Genomic DNA, 23,120 nt, shown 5'->3' with positions numbered 1-23,120 from the left:
GATTGCCTTGATAAGCTATTCCTAAGGACAAGCTATTTCCAATATGGCTATTTTCCCACTCCTCACCAACCTACCCCACTAACTCATCACTCATCGCATTCACACTGACCATAGCCAGCTCCTCTGCTCCAGTCACTCCCCATCAAAGCAGACCAACACCACAGACTCTCCACTTACCCAGCACACCCAATGCATAAGCACAGGGTTAGGACTCCTCTAGATTCAAGAATGAAAGCTGAGTTGTGCCTTTGAGATTCAAGTAAAATAAAACAAAGCTACCTAGTGACAGAGGCTCCAGAGCAGACTACCTCTCTGCCACTACAGTCCCAATACCCTGCTGCTCAGATCTCCCCATGTATCTGGATTTACTTACTCGGAGCTGTTCAAGGTCTGGTGGAGGAGGCGGGAAGTCAGGCTCCTGTGGTTGGAAGGCTTCTCTGACCTTGGCCACAGCTCCTAGGATCCGGTATCCTGAGTCCAGGAAGCTCTTTTGCAGTCCTAAACACAGACACCCTCACTTTCAGTTGGGTAGGTCAGTACCCTGGAGCACTGTCTGTCCAGCAGAAGAACTGGTTTCCAGTAACAAAAGCTGGGTGTGAAGCTGCCAGTAAGTGGCACAGGCAGTGACTGAAAGGGAAGGGAGGTAAGAGCGAGGCAGATGCCCTGAGTCCTGCAAAGAGTCAGAAGCAGCACAAACCAGCCCTTCCCTGCAGTGCTCAGGGGACCTTCTTGCCTAGACAGCTGACAAGCACTTGGGACACTCCTGGGCAGGAACACTTTGGGATCAGGTGGTGCTCATCACCTCTCATGATAAAGCAGTCAAGAGATAAACACGCCCCACTCAGAACAGGGGAGATGTCACTTTTAGATGGGGCAGACTTTCCCTGGAGTACTTCTCACCTTTCTCCCTACCTACTCCTTTGCTCCACTTGGCATTCAGCATATTAGCCCCTATACTGAGCTGCTGCTACTGTATCCAGTCACCTAGGATTAAAGAATTTACTCAAACTATTTCTGTTGTTTAGTCACTAAGTTGTGTCCAATTCTTTCGCAACCCAATGGACGGTAGCGCGCCAGGCTCCTCTGTCCATGGGATTTTACAAGCAAGAATACTGGGGCAGTTTGCCATTCCCTTCTCCAGAGGATCTTCCCAATCCAGGGATTGAACCCATGTCTCCTGTATTGGCAGGCAGATTCTTTACCACTGAGTGTCACCTGGGAAGCCACTCAAACTATTAGAAACTCCAATTAGGAAACTGAGCACGTCTTTAGAGATGGTGGGTTGGGAAAACGAGGTAGACTTTGCCTGGGCTAGGGATGAAGAGGGCAGCCCCTTCTTCCCACTCTCTCACACTGAGTGGGTCCTACTCAGAGAAGAGGCTAGAATCACTGGAGGTTCACAGAAGGAAGGAATTCAGATGTTTCCTACCAGAAAGGAGTGACACATCTTCAGCAGCAAAGAAAACATGACCAAAATTCAGCTAAAGAAAACCCAAATTCTTTGGTGTAGGATCAAGATAATCACCTAGGAGACCCACAGGTCAACTCAGGTCCTCCAAATTTGACAGAAATAAAGAATGTTGTCTAGAGAAAAAGCATTTTAAGAAAAGCAGAAGTTATGCAAGTGATATAAGTTAAGTGGTTGATAAATTGGTTATTATGCATCTTTTGAGAAATTTCCAAAATAATGATTCAACAGGAGGAGCTATTTAGTCAGACTACATGAAGAAAGTGCAGAGAAGCTGCTCCAGAGAAACTAAGTTATGATAACCCTGCCAACACTTCAGGAAATATTCTGTCCAACATATTTTGAACAGAAAAAGATTAATCTAGCATTCTCAAACTAGCAGGCTGTAGTTTTTCCTCCAAGACTTTGCATGTGGGCATTTTGGGGTTCATCTTCTTTTCCCTCCCTGTCAGCTGCCTGAATTAACCTCTCAGGTGAGGTGAACCACACCATGCATTGCTTACCAGGGTCAGAAATGTTTCCTGCCACGGCCTTTGCATCCACCACCATTGGGGAGATGGTTTTGCTCAATTCATCAGAGGCAGCTTTCACAGCCTCACGGAATTTGGGATCCTCAGAGTTCTCCACCTCCCTCTTAGCCACCAGCAGGATCCGGTTGGCCCGACGAGCAATGCTGGTTGCCCCGGCGACCAGCATCTGAGGCTGAATGTTGGCCATGGCAACTTTACACTTGTCCAGGTCTTTTTTAATTGCTTCTTCGGAAGCATCCAACAGAGATTTAGTGTCAATGGCTTCGTCCACCAGCCCTGTCCGGAGAATAGAAATGGAATTTAGTTTCTATTTTACAAGAATAGAGACTCCAAAACCCTGATGCCCACTCACGTGAAAGGACAACACTCATAATTCTCACCTTCAGCTCAAAGTCCTTCTTATACAATCAAAAGCACCACTGGAGGGTGGGGGGTGGGGAGTGAGAATGTAGCCCAGGAAGCCAAACAGATTCAGAGCATTTTTACCAACCGTGGTCCCAGCCTTCTTATATCTACCACAGACACCCAGAAATGCTTTCACATCAGGAGGAAACCAGGATTGTGTCTGAAACCTTCGCTGCATCAGCACCACATTATCTGTTAAGAATGTTTTCTCCTCCCGTCTCACTCCCCAGCCATCTGTTGCTTGTTGGCAGCTCGTAGTGCCCAAGATGAGCCATGCGGTGGATTCCAGTAACCTTAACAGCCTGTTTCTTGTTTCTGTTACCTGTCTTCATATGCCCAAGGAGCTCCTCTTTCATCACTGGCTGCTGTGGACCCCTGTCCCAGCAGGTCATGCAGGGAAGCTGAAGCGTCTACCTCCCTCATCTTTTCCTCTCCCATCCCTCCCTCCACAGAGAATGAAGAAGATTCAGAGATGCCACTTCAACTGCACAGACACAGATCTATTGGTTGTTGGTGTCTCCTTTTTTAAAAAAAACAAACTACGTAGTCGATAAGTTGGAGGAAATTCTGAGACAAGTTGTATTAAATGGTAGCTATTGTGGTTCCTTGAAATGTGAACCCGTTGAAAATGACAGGGACACTTACTGTATCCACAAACACTGCCTCTCAGCCTCTGAAACCAAACCCCAGCTCAGACAGAGACAAGGCACTATTCAGAGAAGATAGGAGCTGTAACAATAAACATCACACTGGGAGGGCAGCATTAAAATCAAAGGGGCTCAAAGAGTTTCTCTTTGGACAAAGTTGCAAGGCTTGAATGAGAAGCCGCCGCTGCTCAGAGGCCTTAATCAGGGCCAAGTACACTGTCAGGCACATGACAGTCCCTTTATCCAATTACAGCTTAGTAACATAACCGGTCCTGCCTGAGTTTCTCAGAACTTGTTTCTCATGGATTAGCCAGCAAGATTTTTACACACAACGCTACCTGTCATTTTTTCAACATTATCGATCCACTGGTTCTTCATGGTCTCAAAATGTTCATAAGCAGCTTGATTTCCAGGATTCCTAAGTAAGATGCGAGCAGCTGAGACCACCTGGGAATGACAAAGCAACCTTGAAACACCAAGAGCACCTTCCCTCTCAAACACAAGCCTTGAGTGAAGCTTCCCCCTCTTCACCTGCAGGTGGCACTCTAAGGCCAAAAGTCTGCGAGTCTCCTTTAAGGCCAAACACTTTAGTTTTGGTTTGATAAGCAGCTCAGCTAATAAAGTAACAAAGTAAAGGAGTGTTTGCTTGATACTTCCAAACATTCACAAAACAGACAAATACTTAAGCCCTCCATGTCCTTCCATCTTAAAAAGCACCGTTTAAAAAGATACTGATTAACAGATTTATGAATATTTACTAAAAACAACTGTCTATAGTTAACAAAGTACTTTCACATCCATTATCAGGCTGAATCCTCACAACAAGCCTGTGAGAGAGACAGGATAATAATTTCTCTGCTTCAAAGCTGCAAAAACCAAGACACAGAAAATTGAAGTCACTTGCTCAAGAGTGCTTAGCTAGTCAGTTACAGCTCTAGGAGAAGGAACTAACATTTACTGAGTATTTGATAAGTTATAACATTTGATAACTTATCAAATGTTATATAAACGTATAAACAGATGTTTATATGTTATAAACATATTTTCAAAGCAATCCACTAGGAAAAAGTTACCTCCGTTTACATGTGAGGAAAGGATTCGAGCCCAGATCTATCTCCAAAGTCCTGGTTCTTTCTACAGTTGGTATGTTAAGCCTGCTGCTGCGTTTCTGTTTAGGAATCTCGGTTTTATACAGAAATTCTATATTTTATTCTTCATGTTTTATGGAACTTTTTCACGAAAGTTAGATACACTCATGTTTTACGGACATGTTTGATTTTTCAAGAGAATCTAACTTTTAACATGCCACATGGATAAAAGCTGAACAATGAAGGGACATGCTAAATGTCCCCTGTCTCTGCTTACAAGCTCCCACCAAATCTAGTATCACAAATCTGTAAAGCCAAGACAGTTTCTAATGTATCACAGGCATTTAAGAAATATATACTGAGTAAATAAGTGAAAAAATAATAAATTTTCTATAATTCAATTGAAAGAAAAAAAATGCACAAACATCACACTAAATGACATTGAACTGATTTTTTTTAAAGAACGTCTATTATGTACTAGAACTTTAATTCCTGTCCGATTTGTTTTCTTTTGTTCCCACTCTTCCAATATTCTGTTCACAGTCTGGTATATCTTGGTTATATAATTAAAGAGAAAAGAAAACTAAGTATAAACACAACTAAAAATGTTTAAATAGCCTCAAAGAGATGTGCAGAAAGGCATAAACTCTAAAATCAAAACCAACTAACCTCTCAAGATTATCAAATTTTTCTCTAATTCTGCATGGGAGGGGGGTACTTTACTAGTTTCTTCTACTTTCAAAACTAATCATATCATTGTAAAAAAATTCAGACAATATAAAAATGATTTTATAGACACTAAGGGTAAATGTGGGGTTTTTTTCATGATATTTTATAATAATAAGAGTTCAAAAATCTATAGAAACTGTTCTGTAGTTAACCTCCTTTACTCACTACAGTGTGAACTTATATGATAAAAAGGGAGTGAAACTCACCTGGGGTGTGAGCTCTCGAGCTGTCTTCACTGAGGCCTGAATGCCTTCCACTGTTGATTTATTAGCAGTTCCAACAGCAGCCGCCTTCTCTGCTGTGGCCCCAAGCCTTCCTGAATGGTTTTCAAAGTTAGCTGCCCTCTCATCAAACACCTTGAGGAAAAAAACAAAGATATTAAGTAATTTTATTTCAATAAAACAGGTCAGACAGCCTAAGGGAAAAGTCTCTCTTTTTAAGTAGAGGCAGCAACTGCTTGAGCAAAGACTTCAGCAGATGACATCAAACCCCAGCTAATAAGACAACAGTCACACACTGAGTCCTGGCCTTGCCATATCTCCTTAGAGATTTGGTCATTAGCTCCACATGTATGCAGACACACACACATCCTTGAATTTCAGTTCAACTAATGCCTACCAAGTGCAAACAAGACATACAGAGCCATGTGGTCTACAAGAAGAAGTTCACAGCATCCAAAGACTTAATCCCCCTTTCCCAAGGCTTATCCTCTAGTTTGAAGAGATCAGAAAAACCTACTCCAGGTTGGTGGCTGAATGCGTTAAAAATCAAGACTATCCACGGAGTCCTAACCAGAGGCCCCGCCTCCTCAGGGCAGCTCCCCTCACATATCCCATTACCATTAATGTTGTAAAAGTTCTGCCCCTGACCTCCGTAGGAAAAACGATAGCTGGTGCTCGCACCCAGGCCTGACACAAGGGAAATTTGCCTGACTTCCATCACCCAAAGCCAAACTATCCACTGAATTGTTCATTCAGTTCACACATCTGCTTCAGCATGGATATTATTCAAAGTCGCATACCTCGAAGGGGACAACTGAACTTAGAGGACAGCAGTTCCTCTGTCATTTGTCTGAATAACATTACGAGCACTGACGCTCAGCAGCAGTCCTGGGTGACACTTATACGCAGAGCACGTCAGGACTGCCGAGCAGAGTCCACCCTCCTCTTTACCTCCAGAAGGTCTACCTGCCTGTACTTGGAGTCAAGCTCTGGCTTGTAGCACACACTCTCGAAAGGTCTCTTGGCCCAAAAACAGGCTCCTCATTGCCAGGGTTCTATGTTTACCCGACTGAAGTCTCTTCTCCATCCCGGCCTCTTCTTTGATTCAGCCATTAACAGGTTCTTGCCATTTAACGCTCAGAATCTCTTCCTAAATCACTGATCTCCTGGTCCTCTTCTCCTGGCCTCCATCCTTGTTTCTTTCCTTGTCTGGTCTCCCTACTCTGAATACACAAGGCTTTTGCTGACTTTGTTGGCCATCTCAATCCCAGACCATGTCTGCTGCTCCCTCTGACTTAATCTACTGCTTCGCTTGCTTTTCGTGTCACACAACCAAAATTTACTGAGCACTTACTATGTGCCAGGCTCTGGAACGTCTGCTGAAGTACAAAGATGAGTAAGACATTATTTCTGCATCTCAAGGAGCTCACATCCTAGCAGGGTTTAAAAGGCCCATAAACAGGTGCCTACAATAGTTGTGTGCTATCTGCAATAATACATTTCAGCATTGATACTTGGGAGGAAAAAGGCACATAACCTATCCAGAAGGAAAAGGATACTAGAATAAAGGATAAATAGAAATTAGCCAAAAGAGATAATGGGGAAGATAATTAGGTAGAGAGACAGAGAGAACAAAGACATGGAGAAAAGAAAGGACAGAGTAGGCAGGAAACTATAAGCAAAGAGGTATTTATTGCTGGGACATGAACTGAGAAGCAGGGCTTTGTGTGAAACAGGGGTAAGGAGAGTATTAGAAGCCAGATCACAGAGCCCTGGCTTTCTCCTATGCGAAAAGGAAGGACCACTGAAAGGTTTAAGCAGGAAAATATCAGGCTCAGACCTTTAATTTTATTTGTGCCCTAGTGACCTATTCAAAGACCAGTCACAGCTGTATAGTCACACAGGCAGCAAGGGGCAAGGATCAGAATTACAGCTGTGGCAACATGAATAGAAATTAGAATTCAAGACATATTTGTGAGATCAAAGTAGCTTGTCTTACTTTATTGATGACGAGAAGAGTCAGTGGCAACTCACAAATTTCCAATAGGAAGAAGACAGGACAATATATGCTATGGTACCCAGCAGTATCTACGTAGAGATTACCAACAGAGTTTGCCTACTCATCCGACACCAAGAGATGTCTGGAATGAAAAAATAGCAAATTACCCCAGCCTAAGTGGACCATGAGCTGAACTGCCCAGGAATCAAGGCCACAGAACGAAAATGGGGGTCATTAGCAAATAAAAATAACACAAACCTCTGCCCACCTGTTCTACACTGTCTTGGGTGCCTGACCAACTCCTTCTCCTTCACTGCCAGTACTACAGAGTCTAGAAAACCAAATACTTGCTTTCCTAGATTCCTTTGCAGTCAGATAGCCTTGTGACAGAGTTCCAGTCAATGAGACATACACAGAAGTCTCCTGGAGGATTTCTGGGAGTGTTTACTTTCATTTACTCAGCGCCAATGATGTGCCAAGAATTGTGCCAAGAAATGGAAATAAAGTAATAACAAAACAAAATCCCTGCCCACATGGAGCTTTCATGCTAACATGAGGGAAACATACAAAGAAAAATGAGGTAAATATGCAAGTGTTGATAAACACAAAGGAGAAACAGGATGTGGAGATAAGGAAATTCCTTGGGCTGGGGTTGCCTTCCTGGGTGGTGACCCCAAAGTGATGTTTCAGCAGAGAGCTGAAGAAAGTGAGTGAACAGTGTTTGCAGTTATCTGTGGGAGGACCAGCGAAGACAAGAGCAAGGGCTTCAAGATTAGAACATATAAACATAAACAAGGAATACTGGGAATACAACACAAGAAGGTCAACGCAGAGAGAGGAGCATGAGAGGGATTAGAGGTACCAGATGAGGTCAGAGAAGTAGATGGGGGACCATCTCAGATGCAGTGGTGTGACAAAGATGCTGGTATCAACTCACACAAACTCATAAGAGCCAGAAGTGACCATCTCTTCCCAATTCTGCTTACAGTGACTTCACACTGAACCAGTTATCATGGGAGTATTTACATCATGAAAGTCAACAAACTTTACAAATCAGAGTCTTTTGTTTTTTGTTTTGTTTTCTCCTCGAGAGCTGGTCTACCAGCACATCACTGGCCTTACTGTTCATGGTAAGGGCTCTGGCTTCACTCTAGGACAGAGAGGAGTAATCTGAAGGGTTTGAGTAAAAGAATGACATCAAATGACTTAAAAGAAGTGTCCTGACTTTGGTGTAAAGAATAAAGTGCCCTAAGGACACACTGAAGAGACAGTTATGACTAGAGGCACTGTTATGGCAGTTACGACTGGGGTGTCCCCCTTCCTCATTTCTTACTGCCTTGAACATAATGCCCAGGGCTGCATCAGCCATCTCTATCAGGAAAGATCATGAAAATCACAGAGATGCCAGCTTTCAAGGTGTCAAGCTGCTGAATCAATGCCAAGGCTACCTAGCTCCCTGTTTCTTGTTATATGATAAAAATAAAACCCATTGTTTTCATCTCTTATGGTCAGGTCTTCCACTACTTGCAAGTGAAGACATGTCCTAAAGAGATTCCTAGCTGAAATACGTGGTGACTGAAATAAGAAGTGGCAAGGCCTTCCTTCCCTCTTCTACTCTTCATCCACAATTTCCCAACCACCCCGATGTACACTGTAGTCACATTTTACCTTCACACACGCACACACACACATACATACACACGGATGGCCAACAGAAGAAATGGAAGCCCTCGGACACCCACCTCTTCCCTATTGGGTGCATCAGGAGGAGCAGTGGCTGCCACTGCCAACAGCTTGATGGGAGTCGTGGTATCACTGAAAACATCTGACACCTCCTGAGTCATGGCCTCCTGCATCCGGGCTTTCAGATCCTTAAAAACATTGTTTACAAATGAAATTTTCCATAAATATCCAAAAAGCACATCGGCCACTGTCCTCTCTTCCCACTCGATGTGCCACTGTCCTCTCTTCCCACTCATTCCTTCAGTGTTTCTTTCAATGTTATCAACTGTGAGTATCAACTGTGTACAAAGCACTGAGCTAGCATAAACCAGGTATAAGAAGTGAATCTTGCCCTCTAAGCAATTAAGGACATAACCCACATTGCCCTAGAGACTGTTCCACCCAAGCAAGAAATCTTATTTCATTTCTTGATGGCCTCTAAGAAATAATACTAAGAACCACAGGGTTGAGCCCAAAGAAGACCATGAGATAATCCCTCACCAGTCCCAATGCTGGAGCGGCCTGACATGATCTCAGTAACTGTAAGATACTGTGGATACAGTGCCAAATTTCTAAGTAATTTCTTATATTTAGAGGAAAGAAATCAATAATGGATTTTTTTGGATACATGATATTTCAAATAAATTTCAAGAAAAACTCAATAACCAATATATGTATCCATTTTCCAACATGGATCTAAAGAAGAGAATTCTCAGAAGTCATGAAAAAAACTCCTTTTTTAATTCACATTTAGTCCAACCTAAGGTTTTTGTTTGTTTGTTTTTTAGTTGCACCATAAGGCATATGGAACTTCTCTGACCAGGGGGATGAGGGATTAAACACATGACCCTTGCAGTGGAAGTGTGGAGTCTTAACCACTGGACCACCAGGGAAGTTCCAATCCAAGTCTTAGAATAGATTTATACTCAAAAAAGTTTCAGTCACCTCCACTGTTTCTCAAAGTGGGAGGCATGCAATGGCTGGTGATATCTAAGAAGATTTTAGGTGTTATACAGAAAAATGTTTTTATTTTAATAATTGTTTCTTTTACAGAATATTAGAAAAAATATAACTAGCTCATCAAGCTCCTGACTTCAAAATTATTATAAACTTTTCTTTTAAATAAGTTTAAAAAAGGAGTCCATTTTAAGAAAAAAAGCTGGCTGACTAAACAAGTGTAAGTGATATGTGGTGGAGCAGATATGAAAGAGCTCTTGTATTTCTTGGGAAACAACAATTTTAATTGCTATCACACACTGATAAGCTTTTTCCTAATAAACTCTGGATTTTCTTATATTCTTGATCACATCTTTTTCACTTTCCCTAGACTCAGGAAATTATGTATTTTTAAAACTCTCTCCCTCCCTAGTTTTTCAATTATAGTTAAGCATAAGAAATGCAATGATACATGCTCCCGAGCTCTACCTTTAAGGAGTCTTGGAGCTGAGATGCAAGAGCTCTCGCCTGAGGGCTCTCCCCTTCCCCTCTGGCAGCCAGGTCAGCCAGCTGGGCTGTCAGCTGGTCCACTCGGTCACACTTTGCAAGAAGATCCTGGCGATAAGGCCCCATCATGACATTAGCCAGACGATGCCCTTCAGCCACAAGCCCTCGGATGGCAGCCTGACCTGTACCAGGAGGGAAAACACTGACACTCACATGGATATGGAAAGGCCAATCACTGTGCCATTCTGGTAAGGATTTCTTTTTAATAGTAACATTTAGTGGTGTGTTTTTTTTTTCCCCCCAGTAAAAAGACAAAACATTTGAGAAATATAAAAAATGTAAAAAAATATAAACCACCCATAATCCCATCTCTCGGAGACTAATATATTTGAACATTTCCTTCCAGTTTTTTTTTTAATGCATTGCATGCTCCTCTATATACATACATATATTTCTCTTTTGTAAATCTGGGATAAACTATACATTAACTTTTATCCTGTGCTTCTTTTTATTTAACATGAGCATTTTTCTACATCATTAAATATTATTCAAAAATCATGATCTAAAATTTATGTAATATTTTATCATATGAATCTAATTGTTGGCAATTTACTTATTAAAATTTATGTTGTTTATATACATTCTTGTAACTCCTTAGAAATATCTCTAATTATTACTTAAAATAAATTCCTATAAGTCAAATTGCTGAGTCAATGGATATGAACTTTTTTTTAAAGCTCTTGACATATAATTCCAAATTGCCAGTCAGAAAATTTGTACTAATTTATTCCTCCACCAGTAAATTATACATCTGCCTGATTAGCCAACACTGGATTAATTAAAATAATTAAATTTTTTCCAATGAATGCAACAAATGAAATAAATATATCTTTCAGCTTCAACAGGCTTGCTATCATAATTTGACCTAAATTCTTATAGTTCCATTCCTAAAATCTCTCAAAAATCAAAATTTTAGGTTATCAATTCTACAGGTGATTGTGTGATGCAGGAGACTTCACAACTGAAAATAACCTTGGAAGTCAAGTACCTTTTCTTTCATTTTAAAAATTATATTTAACTGTCAACTTTCTAACGACCATAATAACAGAAAGAAGTATAATAGAATGAAAGTATACATAAACTGGAAATAATTAGCTCAAAGTTTCAATTGCAACCTGAGGACTTTTGTATTTGCCTGCAACAAAATCATTTATTTGCTAATACTTTTGATTAAATCAAAGAAATACTACTGGCCACATTTAGAGATGGAGTCATACTGTAGAATGACTTACTCACCAGTGACTCAAGAGCCCCTCTGTACCTAATCACAGATGACACAGGATCTCTAGCAACAACTTGCTTATCTTCACTGAAATAAGTTTAATGAGGGCTAAGTGCACTAATAGCCTTACCAACTCCCCGGTCATCCACAGTAGGATTATCAATCCACCGCTGCGCTTGCTCAATCTTGCCTTCAAGGTGGACCGCTGCTTTGGCAGGTCTGCTGTTGGCCACGGCCCTGTTTGTTTTAGTCTGTAAGTTCTGTAGGGCTGTGGCCACCTGTTTGGCTAATGCTCGGGCCTCTGGGGAATCTCCTTTTCCTCTGCAGAGAAAAAAATAGTCACCCTGTCACACTAAAATATTCTTTACATTGAGATGACTTAATTGATAATAGGAATGCTAATGAAATGACAAATTGCTAATGACTATTATTAACTTGACTTGAAAGGAAAGGGATTTATCTATTTGGCCCTTAAATAAGAAATTAATACTATAAATTCTGATTGTTTTTCCTAGTTAAGATAGTTAAATATGAGTTTGGTCATTCTGGTTCAACCAAGCTCAACCATTTGGTAAGCTGAGCCCAGTCAGTCATCAATAGATTAGCTAATCCTTCCCTCCAGCCTACCACCTCAAGAGTATGACTCATTTTATAGCTCAAGTCCAGTAGGTCATAGAAAAGTAAACCAGGAGAAGTGTACCTGTCTCACTGATAAAACTGCAAATATTATCCTACCTGACAGAATGACTAATTGAGATACCATTTTAAGAGCTCCTTTATGATTCTAAATTTTTATACTTTTTCCATTTTTGTAAAGCTGGACAAAAAAGGCAACTGCCCTGTCAGGAAGTTTTATATAAATACATATATTGGATTATATTATAAGTAATGATGGCATGTGACCAAACACGAAGGTCTGCTGTTATCAGTGTCATCATTAATTCTCTCTTCATTAAGAAACATTAATGAGTGCTTGCTATGTGTATATGGACTTGTGTTTAGATCCTGAGAACAGTTTCCTACACTGTGTATTTTCATATCTAGTAAAAATGTAAGCAGACTGTATTAACAAGCTAATATTATTAAACAGATACCTAAATTTGTAGATATTGTATTTTGCATGTGTGGGGGCTCAGTCGCTTCAGTCGTGTCTGGCTCTTTGAGACCCTATGGACTGTAGCCCACCAGGCTCCTCTCTCCTTGGGATTCTCCAGGCAAGAATACTAGAGTGGGTTGCCTGGCCATACTCCAGGGCATCTTCCTGACCCAGGGGTTGAACCCGCGTCTCTTATGTCTCATGCACTGATAGGAGGATTCTTTACCACTAGCACTACCTGGGAAACCCATTGTATTTTACAATTATCTAGTTATACATTTTCCCACCTACATAATTTAAGATTTGGCGTATAAAGCAGTGACCCCCAATTGATTGAGCTTGATACCAAATCAAATCTCAGCTATTACATAAGCTGCTCTCTATCACCACAACCTCCTGCCTAAAAAGTATGTCCACCCTGCTCTCACTCATTTCTATTTCATGGTCTGAGGCCAGAGTTTGCTTTCTTAGCCAATATTGCTCTCTTAGCCAATGTAAGATTTGAAAGAACTCTAAAGTACCTCTTTGGGAAAAAGGTAGCACTCTCCCATGGAAGAACAGAAACTGAAACATACAAGTTAAATGAAACACAGAAAAACAGGACTGAAGCATTCAAGTATCTTAAATCTCTCAAGATACTGGACTATTGTTATCCCTGGAGAAGCGGCTAGAGGACTGAGGCGGGAGAGAGAATCACCTCTTAACTTCTGCCACTGTACGCTTTCTTAATGTTCTGTTAGCATGTGATGCAGCTGCTTTCTTTAAGACAGGAAAATATCTTTCAAAAGGAGAAAGCAACACCTTTTTTCAATATAATCAAAGTAAGTGCTAAGAAGGCCTTATCTGTTTCAATGATTAAAAAAAAAAAATCTTCAAAAGAAGCTGTGGTGAGAATATCATATTTAAGGGTCTTTTATAATTGCTACATAAAAAATATACTGCTTAGGAAGGAAGAAAATATTTTCTTATGTCTCCTCAATCCCACCCCACACACACCCCTATCTTTTCACAGCTAGCCACAAGTTATTTTCCTCATATGCCTGGGAAACAGAAAAGTCACAAATATGGTGTAGCAGGATGTCCTAAGAAATTTAATAAACAGATCCCAAAAAAGGTGTTCTTAGTATCCTAAATTAATTAATTAATTTAAAACTATCTGCCCTTACCATGTCACAGAGAATCAATGAGAATACAGGAGAAGAGCATCATATGTGCATTTAACGTATAAAATTCAACTACATATGTGCTAACGGGGGAAAAGGGAGGAGTTAAAGCATAATTTAATTGATTAAATACATACTGTCTTCGTAGATCTCCTAATTTAGAAGTCAGAGCAGATATTTCTCCAAGAGAACGCAGAATGTCATCTCTCTCTTTAGGATCATCACATAATTCTGCTATTTTCCGAGCTTCAGCCAAAGCCCCTCGAATCTGTTCTTCTCCTTCTGGTCCACCATTTGGATCTGCAAGCCAATTCTACACACAGAAATGAAAAAGAAGCACACTGCGATTTACTCATGAACCAATTTTATTCAACTTAACAAGGGCGTCAGAAATATTTCAAAAGTAATCACAAGGCATATCAGCAATAATGCTAGTTAGTCATTATTATTTTACATTGGTTCTTGCTAAGGTAAAATCAAATCAATCCATCTTGTTAAAACTGACTTTTTTTGTTCTCATCAGGATAAAATATCTTCATGAGTTTTATCTTATCTTGAATTAATCATACCTTATTAATTCTTCAGGTTCTTAAACATTTTTCTTCATTAAATACTTGAAAATCATTTTACAGTAGAGTAGTATCAGAAACTTTTAACCCTTTAACATTGCTATGACCAAATACAGTTGTGAATTCTGAGATGAAGAACAGGTTTAACATACTGTAATCTCCATCAGGAACTAGGAGAATGGTACTCAGAATACTTATTTTTAACTAACCAAAGTATTCAAAATTAAGATCTCCATTTCAAAATATAGATCAACATTAGTCTTAAGCCTGTGGTAGTAGGAAACATGTTAACAATGACAACTGCTGGGAATCAGTCACCACTTAGAAACACCCGTTATCCACCCACAGAAAATTGGGGGGAGGGAGATATAGGATATTTATGGAACACTTCTCTTTGTCTTTTATTTCCCACCCTTCCTGAAAATCACCATCGCTACCTGAGCAGCATCGATCTTCTTTGCAATGCTCTGCTTTGAGTTGGTCATGGCTTCCAGCTTGCGGGCTGCATTTTCCACTTTTGCTGTGAGCACGTCCAGACCCTGAGACACTTGCTGGGCTTTCTGCATGGCCACCGGTGAGGCTCCTTGTCCTCTACTCAAACAGACAGATGTGTTGCTGTTGTACTCTCTCAAAATCTTAATGGCAAAATAATACTAAAAGCATAGTACATATCATTTTGCTAACGTATTTGTCCTTTTTCCTTTTCTCCACTAAATCTGGGATAACACAAGGAAACAGAGAAACAAAGCAAAACATCCAAACTATCTTAAAACCAGTAGCAGCGACTTTTCTGGCAGTTCAGTGGTTAAGACTCTGAGTTTCCACTGCAACAAGCATGAGTTCGATCCCTGGTTGAATATTAAGACCCTACATGTCATGCAGCACGGTCAAAACAAAACAAAAAAGAAAACAATATCATACAGAAGTTTTAAGGAACTGAAAAACTGCTTTAAGACTAGACCTGCAAATTTTGATAATTATAATTTTCCTCTTGGTGGTGATTACATAACCAAACCTAATCTTTAGAGGGGCAAATGCACTTGTGATCTTATTGCTATGGAGGGTTTGTTACCATAGTAGGTATGCTTTAGAAATAAACAGCCCATTAGATTGTCTTATTTATGGGCAAATATACATTGAAAATGTTTCGGGAGGCAGCGTGCATAGTGTTACTGAAAGCACACCATACCGGGACCAAGGAGATCTGCGTTCAAATCCTGGCTCCTGTACCTGTGGGACCTTATGATGTTTAACTTCTTTGGGCTTCAGTTTTCTAACTTAGAAAATGAAGAGTGGGTAGGTAACAATACTTGCCCTGCTTATCAAACAGAGTGGTGCCAAACAAAAAGAAATAGTTGAAAACAGTTTGGCAATAAACCAATACACATATATAACTATTATTACTATAGAATTGTCATTATCGTAATCTAATGGTAATCTTAAATATCTACCTTCCATCCCTATGCATCCTGTACGTATCAAAAGCAGTTAGTACTGAGGGAAAAGGGCACAGAGTGACAAGTTCTCACCAAGTTCCCAAAGAACTAGTTTCTTTATTTTCCTTTCTCAGAAGTGGTATGCTACTACTACAAAAAATGATGCGAGTTAGTGGAAACTTGTTTTCCCTTTGTAAGAGACTTCCCAAGTCATAAGAAAGTAAGATATGGCATCTTTTTATATTCATAATTTTTAGTCCACCCAGCCTGGTAAATTCAATGATAGCGAGCAACAACTCCATCATTTGGTCCAATAGCTCGGCTGATCATAACCTGAGCTTCTGATTTTAGGATAATCTCCAAAAATCTTTGCTTCCTTTAATGAGAGTATGGATTATGGACTTATCATTCATCTATCTAACCTCTTTTTCAAACTTATGTTTCTCATGTATACCAATATTTGAGGTAGTGAACTCAATAATATTTATTGCCAATAATATTTGTATATAAATATATACACAAGTTTTACTTATGCTTGACACCTCCATTTTATGGCAAAGGAGTTTGAGACTTTTGGAAAGATACTTTTTATGTTTTAACTTGCTTTTTTCTTTCAAATCTAATAATTCATGATGAGGAACCTTGTTTGTGTAAGAGTCCCACTGTGAAAAAGTAAAAATATTTACGGGCTACATAATTTTTCATTCAAAAGAAAAAGCTTATTGAGTCCAATGGAGAGGAAAATATACATTTACAATCCTAGGTGACTGAATAAAAGAATACCAAAGAGGAAACTGTTACTGAGTTTCAGCCGCTAAACTGTTAGAAAGTTAAGCATATCCAAGAAAGGATAACAGGGAGACAGCTTTGCAATCTTTCATTGTGAAAGGAGATTGCAGGCGCCAGTGTGAAGCAGACTCACTGGGGCTCCTCACTGCTTCAACCTTTTCTCTTTATAGATTTATGGTTGATCCTGTACAGCAACTACCTTGTTCTCTTGTTCAGATTCATCTTTCTCTAAATACATACAACTGTGTACTTGAGAATTCCAACTGAAAGCTGTCTACCACACTGTGAAAAGGCTGCAGACAAAAGAGGCAGCAGAGAGAAATTAGAAGAGCCAAGAGAAATTAGAAGAGCCAAGAATCTTGTCAAAAAGGCATTGGCATTTCTCCGAATGGGAACAGAACTTCTTTTTGTCCTTTCTGTAAAGTTTCTGTCAGGCTCATGACAGAGGAGACTGCTTCACAGCAGGAGAAAAGGCCCACTGCACTCAATGAGATCACATTTATTTATGCACTTTCTTCGTTCCTTCAAGGTAAAGACTCTTACCCTGAAGCCCACGGAGCTTCCAGGGCTACAGTGAATCCATGAACTTCTGGAAATTACACATACTATTGTATATGCATGTTTATATGCATCTTTTTTAGGTAGAGATTGATAGTCTTCATCAAATTATAAAAATGACCTGGGTCCAAAACAGGTTAGGAACCAATTCTTAAGAACTGTGTTTAGGACTTCGCTGGTCGTCCAGTGGTTAAGACTCTGTAATGCAGGGGACACAGGTTCAATCCCTGATTGGGAAACGAAGATCCCACATGCCACATGGCATGGCCAAAGAAAAAAAAGAACTATATTCTGAATTCCATTATGTTAATACATTTGAGGCCATGTGTAATGGTGTGCAACACATCAAGGAGTGTTCCTGAGGTCTTAGTTTGTAGGTAATTCCAATTACCTTGAGATGTATCATGACAATCTTGAAGCAAAATTAAACTCTATCTATACCTCAATTTTCTCAATATCCATAGCATAACATTTCATAAAAATTGAAGACCTTTTAAAACTTCATTAACTATATGTATGGGTTCCAAACAAACCTATTATACTGAGTTTTCTTATAAGCAAACTAAACACAGTTTGGGGAAACGGAGTTGCGATTCTAAAAGCCAAAACTTGAAGTGGCTAAGAGATAGATAAAAGAATTATAAAACTAAATGAATAATGATTAAATAGAAACTCAATAGAGCCTAGATATGACCAACACAGAAGATAATCTATTTAACTGATTTTTCAAATGAAATGTGAAATAATTCCAATTTGTGTTTCTTTTTCTCTCCATCATCCTTCATAAAAGACATCTATCCACTATACCTTGTTTTTCATAAGCCTATGACTAGAAACTAAAAAAACAGATTTCTATTTCAACTTCAACTTTACTACAAGGCATCTACATATTTTAAAAGTTCATCAGAAGGAAAATTCACTCCAATTCCAGCATAGAATGTAATACCTTCCTTATCTATCAGCCAAAGAGAACTCAGTAAAATTCACAGAAACTTGCTTCTGAATCACTCCATCAGAAGCAAGATCCCAATTGTTGCCACCAGTGCTCTGGTAAGAGCAAAGGAACTTTACCTGGCTCGGAGGTCAGCCACTTGGTCAGTCATCTGCCCCAGCATTTTGCAGGTTCCCAGGATCTCCCTGCGTTCTTTGCCTGCACAGAGTTCACCAACTTTTCCAGCTTCATCTAAGATCTGCCTGATGGCCTGTTCACCAGCATCACCTAAAATAAAGAGATATTCAAGGGAGTGCCCTGGTGGCCTAGTGGTTAAGATGTTGGGCTTTCACTGCCATGGCCTGAGTTCAGTCCCTGGCTGGGCTGGGGCAGCCAGAAAAAAAAAGAGAGAGAGAGAGATTCAATGTCTACATTACAGATCTATTAATTATTTAGAGAGGATGCTTTACAAGTCATTTCATTCATGAAGGAATGGATGATTTTAAATGACTAGTGAATAGAAGGCAATACATCTGATAGTTAACAGCCAAGCTGTGCCCTTAAACTGTAGGTTGAGGTTTCAACCACAGAGACTGCAGAAAAAGATCCTTGGAACCATAAACAGCTGGAGATAATAAGCAGCTTGTGGTAAGCATATGGATGAGATGAAAGTAGGCTCTAACAATTTAATAGTACTTAACCCCTCCAAACTCTATTAGGCTTTATACATTCATTCAAATATTAATCTAAAACTGAATAAATATTAGATTAGAAAATCCATAAAGCCTAGCTCAATAACCTATTTGGGTCTTATCTTTATACAAGTCAACTTTGCTTCCCAATTCTTATTAGCATCATCATTTCATCTGCTTAATTAAGTATTCTGTTGGCATAAATGGAAATCTGCCCAATGGGAACTAGAAGAAAAGAGCTTTTTTGCAAAATAATTACCTTTCTGATTCAGGGAAAGGGTGAACCAATAATCTGGCAAAGAATGCCCAGTTCACTTTGGTTTATTCCTCTGTGATGAGAGGTAATTAATTCATGCCCTTCATCCTTTAGAGGACCAGAAATGCTTCAATTAGTCAAAACTATCAGAGAATGGCATATGCCCCTAAATGTTGCAGTAGTTATCTCAGAATTATGAGATTATGGAATAAATTCTTTTTTTTTTTTTTTTTCATTTTCTTTCTGCCTAGTTTAAGTTTTTTTATGTATCTATCAGAAAAGTAAAACCAGAGGGTTACCTGGGGAGGCATTGGGATCACGGAGCCAACCTTTAGCCTGGTTCAGTTTGGAGTCTATGGAGGCCAATGCTCTCTTCATGGCTTCAGTGTCCTTTTGAAGAAAAGTATCAATTATTTTCTTTGCAAAAACTGAGATACCATGAAACAAAGTAAGACAGAGAAGAAGTTACACCATTAACATACAATAGCTACAGTAGTCCTATAACAGCCTTAAAAATATTCTCATCACACCATAACACTTATTTCTGTCAAAATGCAATATCTTGCATGCAAATCTTCAGTTAATTCTATTTTCTGGTCTCCCTATTACTAAACTATGAAAACTGGTAAAACTGCTCAAGTCAAAGCAGTTTAATATCATCAGCAGGAAAAAGCCCTTTTTGTCACATGCCTCATTATCAGCCTTTCTACTAGTCAACATTCATACACTGCAGCCCTGCCAAAGCCTTCCTGGCTTCAGAGAAGCCTCATTAGGATGTGGTGCCACAAATCACAGTTTCTCTTACATCTTGTTTTGAAATATACACACTGGATGATATTTCACTATGTTTAATTAACCCGAGGAACCTGAAATTACTGGTTAGAAGAAAACTGAAAATTTTAATCTAGCAATTTAGTTTTAATTCCACAAATAAACCACTGAATGTATCACAGGAAAGAAATACATTCAGCCTTCTCTGCCACTCCTCATCCGTAGTTCCCTCACCATCCCTAACCTGGAAGAAGAGGCAGGACAGAATAAGGGGGTCTCAATCTATTGTTTACAATCAGGATTCATAGTGACTAGCATAAAACCTCCCAGGATATAGCATGAGAAGTCTAAACAGACTAATCACTTTTAAAATATACACATATTTTAATAGGGTTTTTTAAGCAAACAAAAATACAGAAAACAATATAACAAATATGTATGAACCCATTCTCACAACTGAATGGCCATCTCTTAAGTCTCTAACACCTTAAAAGTCAGTCTCTCTCTCTTTTATTAACACTCAGGGAACCGGCTATTACAGAGTCCATCCATCAAAGTACAGAGTTACCCTCTGAAACTCTGTTAAGTCGCTTCAGTCGTGTCCGACTCTGTGCGACCCCATAGACGGCATCTCACCAGGCTCCCCTGTCCCTGGGATTCTCCAGGCAAGAACACTGGAGTGGGTTGCCATTTCCTTCTCTAATGCAGGAAAGTGAAAAGAGAAAGTGAAGTCGCTCAGTCGTGCCCAACCCTCAGCGACCCCATGGACTGCAGCCTACCAGGCTCCTCCGCCCATGGGATTTTCCAGGCAAGAGTACTGGAGTGGGGTGCCATTGCCTTCTCCAACTCTAGGGAATGTCTTAAATCCCCACCTTTTTTCGATTTCCACTGTCGTAAATCGGGGTTCTTAAAGGTGTGGTGCCACCAGTTTTCCACTGGGGGGCACTAGGAGCATCCCCACTTTACATGCAAGCAAAACCCAGCACTGGCACCAGTCAGTATAGGGAGCATTCATAATTAGGCTTCGAGTTTCAGCAGAACTAACCCTAGCTTTTCAGAAGTACTCAGTCAAATTATAGAACTTGCAGCTTTGGATTCCCTCTTTCCCCATCTAAACAGATACAGACTGTTCTCCTGTTATAAATTTGTCTACCTCAGGCTCTAAATAACAAATTCTCCTCCACAGCAACTAAGAAGAAGTGAACTAAATCACTGAAAAAATGGAAATAAAATACTTTTATTACTGAGGTGTATGAAATTATGATAGCTATCTATCAATAAAAGACTGAGTCGTAGGAGGATCTATTTTAAAATCCATTTGTATTTAGTGCAAGTAGACAAGTGGCGTTTAAGTGCTTTGCTTCTCACGTATTTGTTCCTCCTCCATCTTGTTCTAATCACTCTGTACAGCAAACCTTGCCTTCAAAAGTCAACTTTAGTTCAATTCCAAATTAGCAAGGCCCAAATTAATATCGTTTTAAAGAAAGTCTCAGGCAATACTCAACCTCAGAGCTGGATAGCCTTCAGGGTCTAATACAAGTTACAGGACTTTGTCTAGATACAGAGTTCTTAAAAATTCACAATCTCTCACCTAGGAAATACTGTGCACACGCTGAAGCAGAGAAACTGAAGTCATGTAAAAATACTTAATTTAAAATCTCTTAATAATAATTTCTCTAATACACATATATATTCAGTGAAAAATTCAATAGATATTTATATTTCAAAATCTAAATTTAAGAGGAAACAAAGATCAGAAATTTTCTAGTGTCTACTCTAGCATTAATAGCTATTAGTTAGGAAACTAACCTTAATTGAGCATTTCTTGCATGTTAGGTTCTACTTTAGCCATTTTTTCCCTCATTGCTTCATTTAACTTCAATTTTAAATTAAGGGGCTCAGTCCTAGAAGCCCCATTTGATCTCAAATCTCATTATTTTCTGTTGGATGAAATTCAAGAATTTTTTTTCTTTTACCAAAGAGAGTTGTCAAAGATTCCACTAACCTTTTACAGTAGTCAGCAAATCTTTTGCTTTGCCAATTTTGGATTGATTAATACTGCCACTGCCCAGAAAATTAGCTCTATAAATCAAATTCATAATTCTTACTAACCTAAATGACTGCTTTTACTCACCACTGCCCAAAAATGATTTGAAACACAATAGAAAAACCGGTTTTGCTCAGCATTCAGTATCCTCAAAAGTCACTGTTTTTCCTCTCCCTAATAAAGCATGGCTACTACACTTCAAGGAAAGAATCTGACTCTAAGGATGTGACTAATTTGGTCCTGAGGAGACGTGACAATATGAAGAAGTCAACATTATTTCTTATAATTACTATCATATTCTCCTGAAAAGAATCAATGGCAAATATGCAATGAAGATGCATTTTTAAACTGGGAAATTCAATTAGTTAGCAAAAACTTTAACAGAATAAATTTTAGACAATTTTTGAGATTTAAAACAGTCACTGGGAGGGCCACATTAAATTCTTTCTGGAATAAGTTGTAAATAATCATTTAAACACAATACATTTAAATGTCATATCTATTGGGTTGACCAAAAAGTTTGTTCGAGTCCCCAACAACCTTTTTGACCAACCACATTAAAAGCAAAAATGTCTATAGGAACATACATTTTGGTGTCCTAAGAATGTCATAAGAATTTCTTTTGAAGGGGATTGTTTATTATGGAAGTAACAGAATTCTGACATAAGCAACAATAGAAGTATACTAACACTAGATATAATATAAACAAATTCAACTAGGACTAAGAAGCAATTTTGAGACATTTATAAAGGATGAAAATAACCATAACTCTGTGGCCAACTACATTATGTACCACAGAGCTTTTAGTTAAACCTTGCCATGTAGGTCTAAGTACCCAGAGTACACTCTGGGTATGAAATAGAAGAGAAAAAAACTGCACCTTCACTAAGTACTTTTCTCTATAATATCTCAAATTTGGGAAAGAGAAAAGTCTTCACCAACCTCTTCTCTGTTTGTTGTTGTTGTTGGGTTTTGTTTTGTTTTGTTTAGTGAATATAAAAAAGATCAGATATAGTTGTGCAGCTCTGGGGACAGCTGGCAGGGTTCTGGCCCTTCCTGCTCTGGTTCCTTTTATTGTAAAACTTTCAGGAGTTCAGGTTTTAAATGAAAAGAAACACAGTTCCTTGAAACTCTGCCACACATACTAAAAGTCAGAAGGTCAACCTAAAAGACTCCTTTTTCCATGCTTTTCCAGGAACTGAAACACTTCTGAAATTGAATACAGAGTTAGACCTAAAGAACACTGAATAATATTAATACCAAGAACCACTGAGTTCC

At 39.3% G+C, this 23,120-nt stretch overlaps 1 protein-coding gene across 6 annotated transcripts in view; it reads right to left on the bottom strand.

Annotated features, from left to right (window-relative positions):
- VCL (vinculin) overlaps positions 1–23,120 on the bottom strand; it is a 109,088-nt gene that overhangs the window by 11,853 nt on the left and 74,115 nt on the right. For 4 of the 6 annotated variants that reach the window (XM_055536331.1, XM_055536317.1, XM_055536338.1 and 1 more), the window contains 11 exons: positions 19,324–19,417; positions 18,217–18,364; positions 14,800–14,953; positions 13,931–14,106; positions 11,665–11,855; positions 10,235–10,434; positions 8,830–8,958; positions 5,074–5,223; positions 3,389–3,497; positions 1,972–2,274; positions 374–498 (listed from right to left, as the gene is read on the bottom strand). In XM_055536331.1, coding sequence (XP_055392306.1) covers positions 374–498; positions 1,972–2,274; positions 3,389–3,497; positions 5,074–5,223; positions 8,830–8,958; positions 10,235–10,434; positions 11,665–11,855; positions 13,931–14,106; positions 14,800–14,953; positions 18,217–18,364; positions 19,324–19,417 — 1,779 coding nt within the window. The remainder of the gene's footprint in view (positions 1–373; positions 499–1,971; positions 2,275–3,388; positions 3,498–5,073; positions 5,224–8,829; positions 8,959–10,234; positions 10,435–11,664; positions 11,856–13,930; positions 14,107–14,799; positions 14,954–18,216; positions 18,365–19,323; positions 19,418–23,120) is intronic. The other 2 variants (XM_055536325.1, XM_055536345.1) reach the window with 1 other exon arrangement.

The sequence above is a fragment of the Bubalus kerabau genome, chromosome 1, assembly GCF_029407905.1.
Source record: "Bubalus kerabau isolate K-KA32 ecotype Philippines breed swamp buffalo chromosome 1, PCC_UOA_SB_1v2, whole genome shotgun sequence".
In the NCBI taxonomy this organism is placed as follows: Eukaryota; Metazoa; Chordata; class Mammalia; order Artiodactyla; family Bovidae; genus Bubalus; species Bubalus kerabau.
The sequence above is the reverse complement of the archived record's forward strand: the minus strand, read 5'-3'. Positions and strand labels throughout refer to the sequence as shown.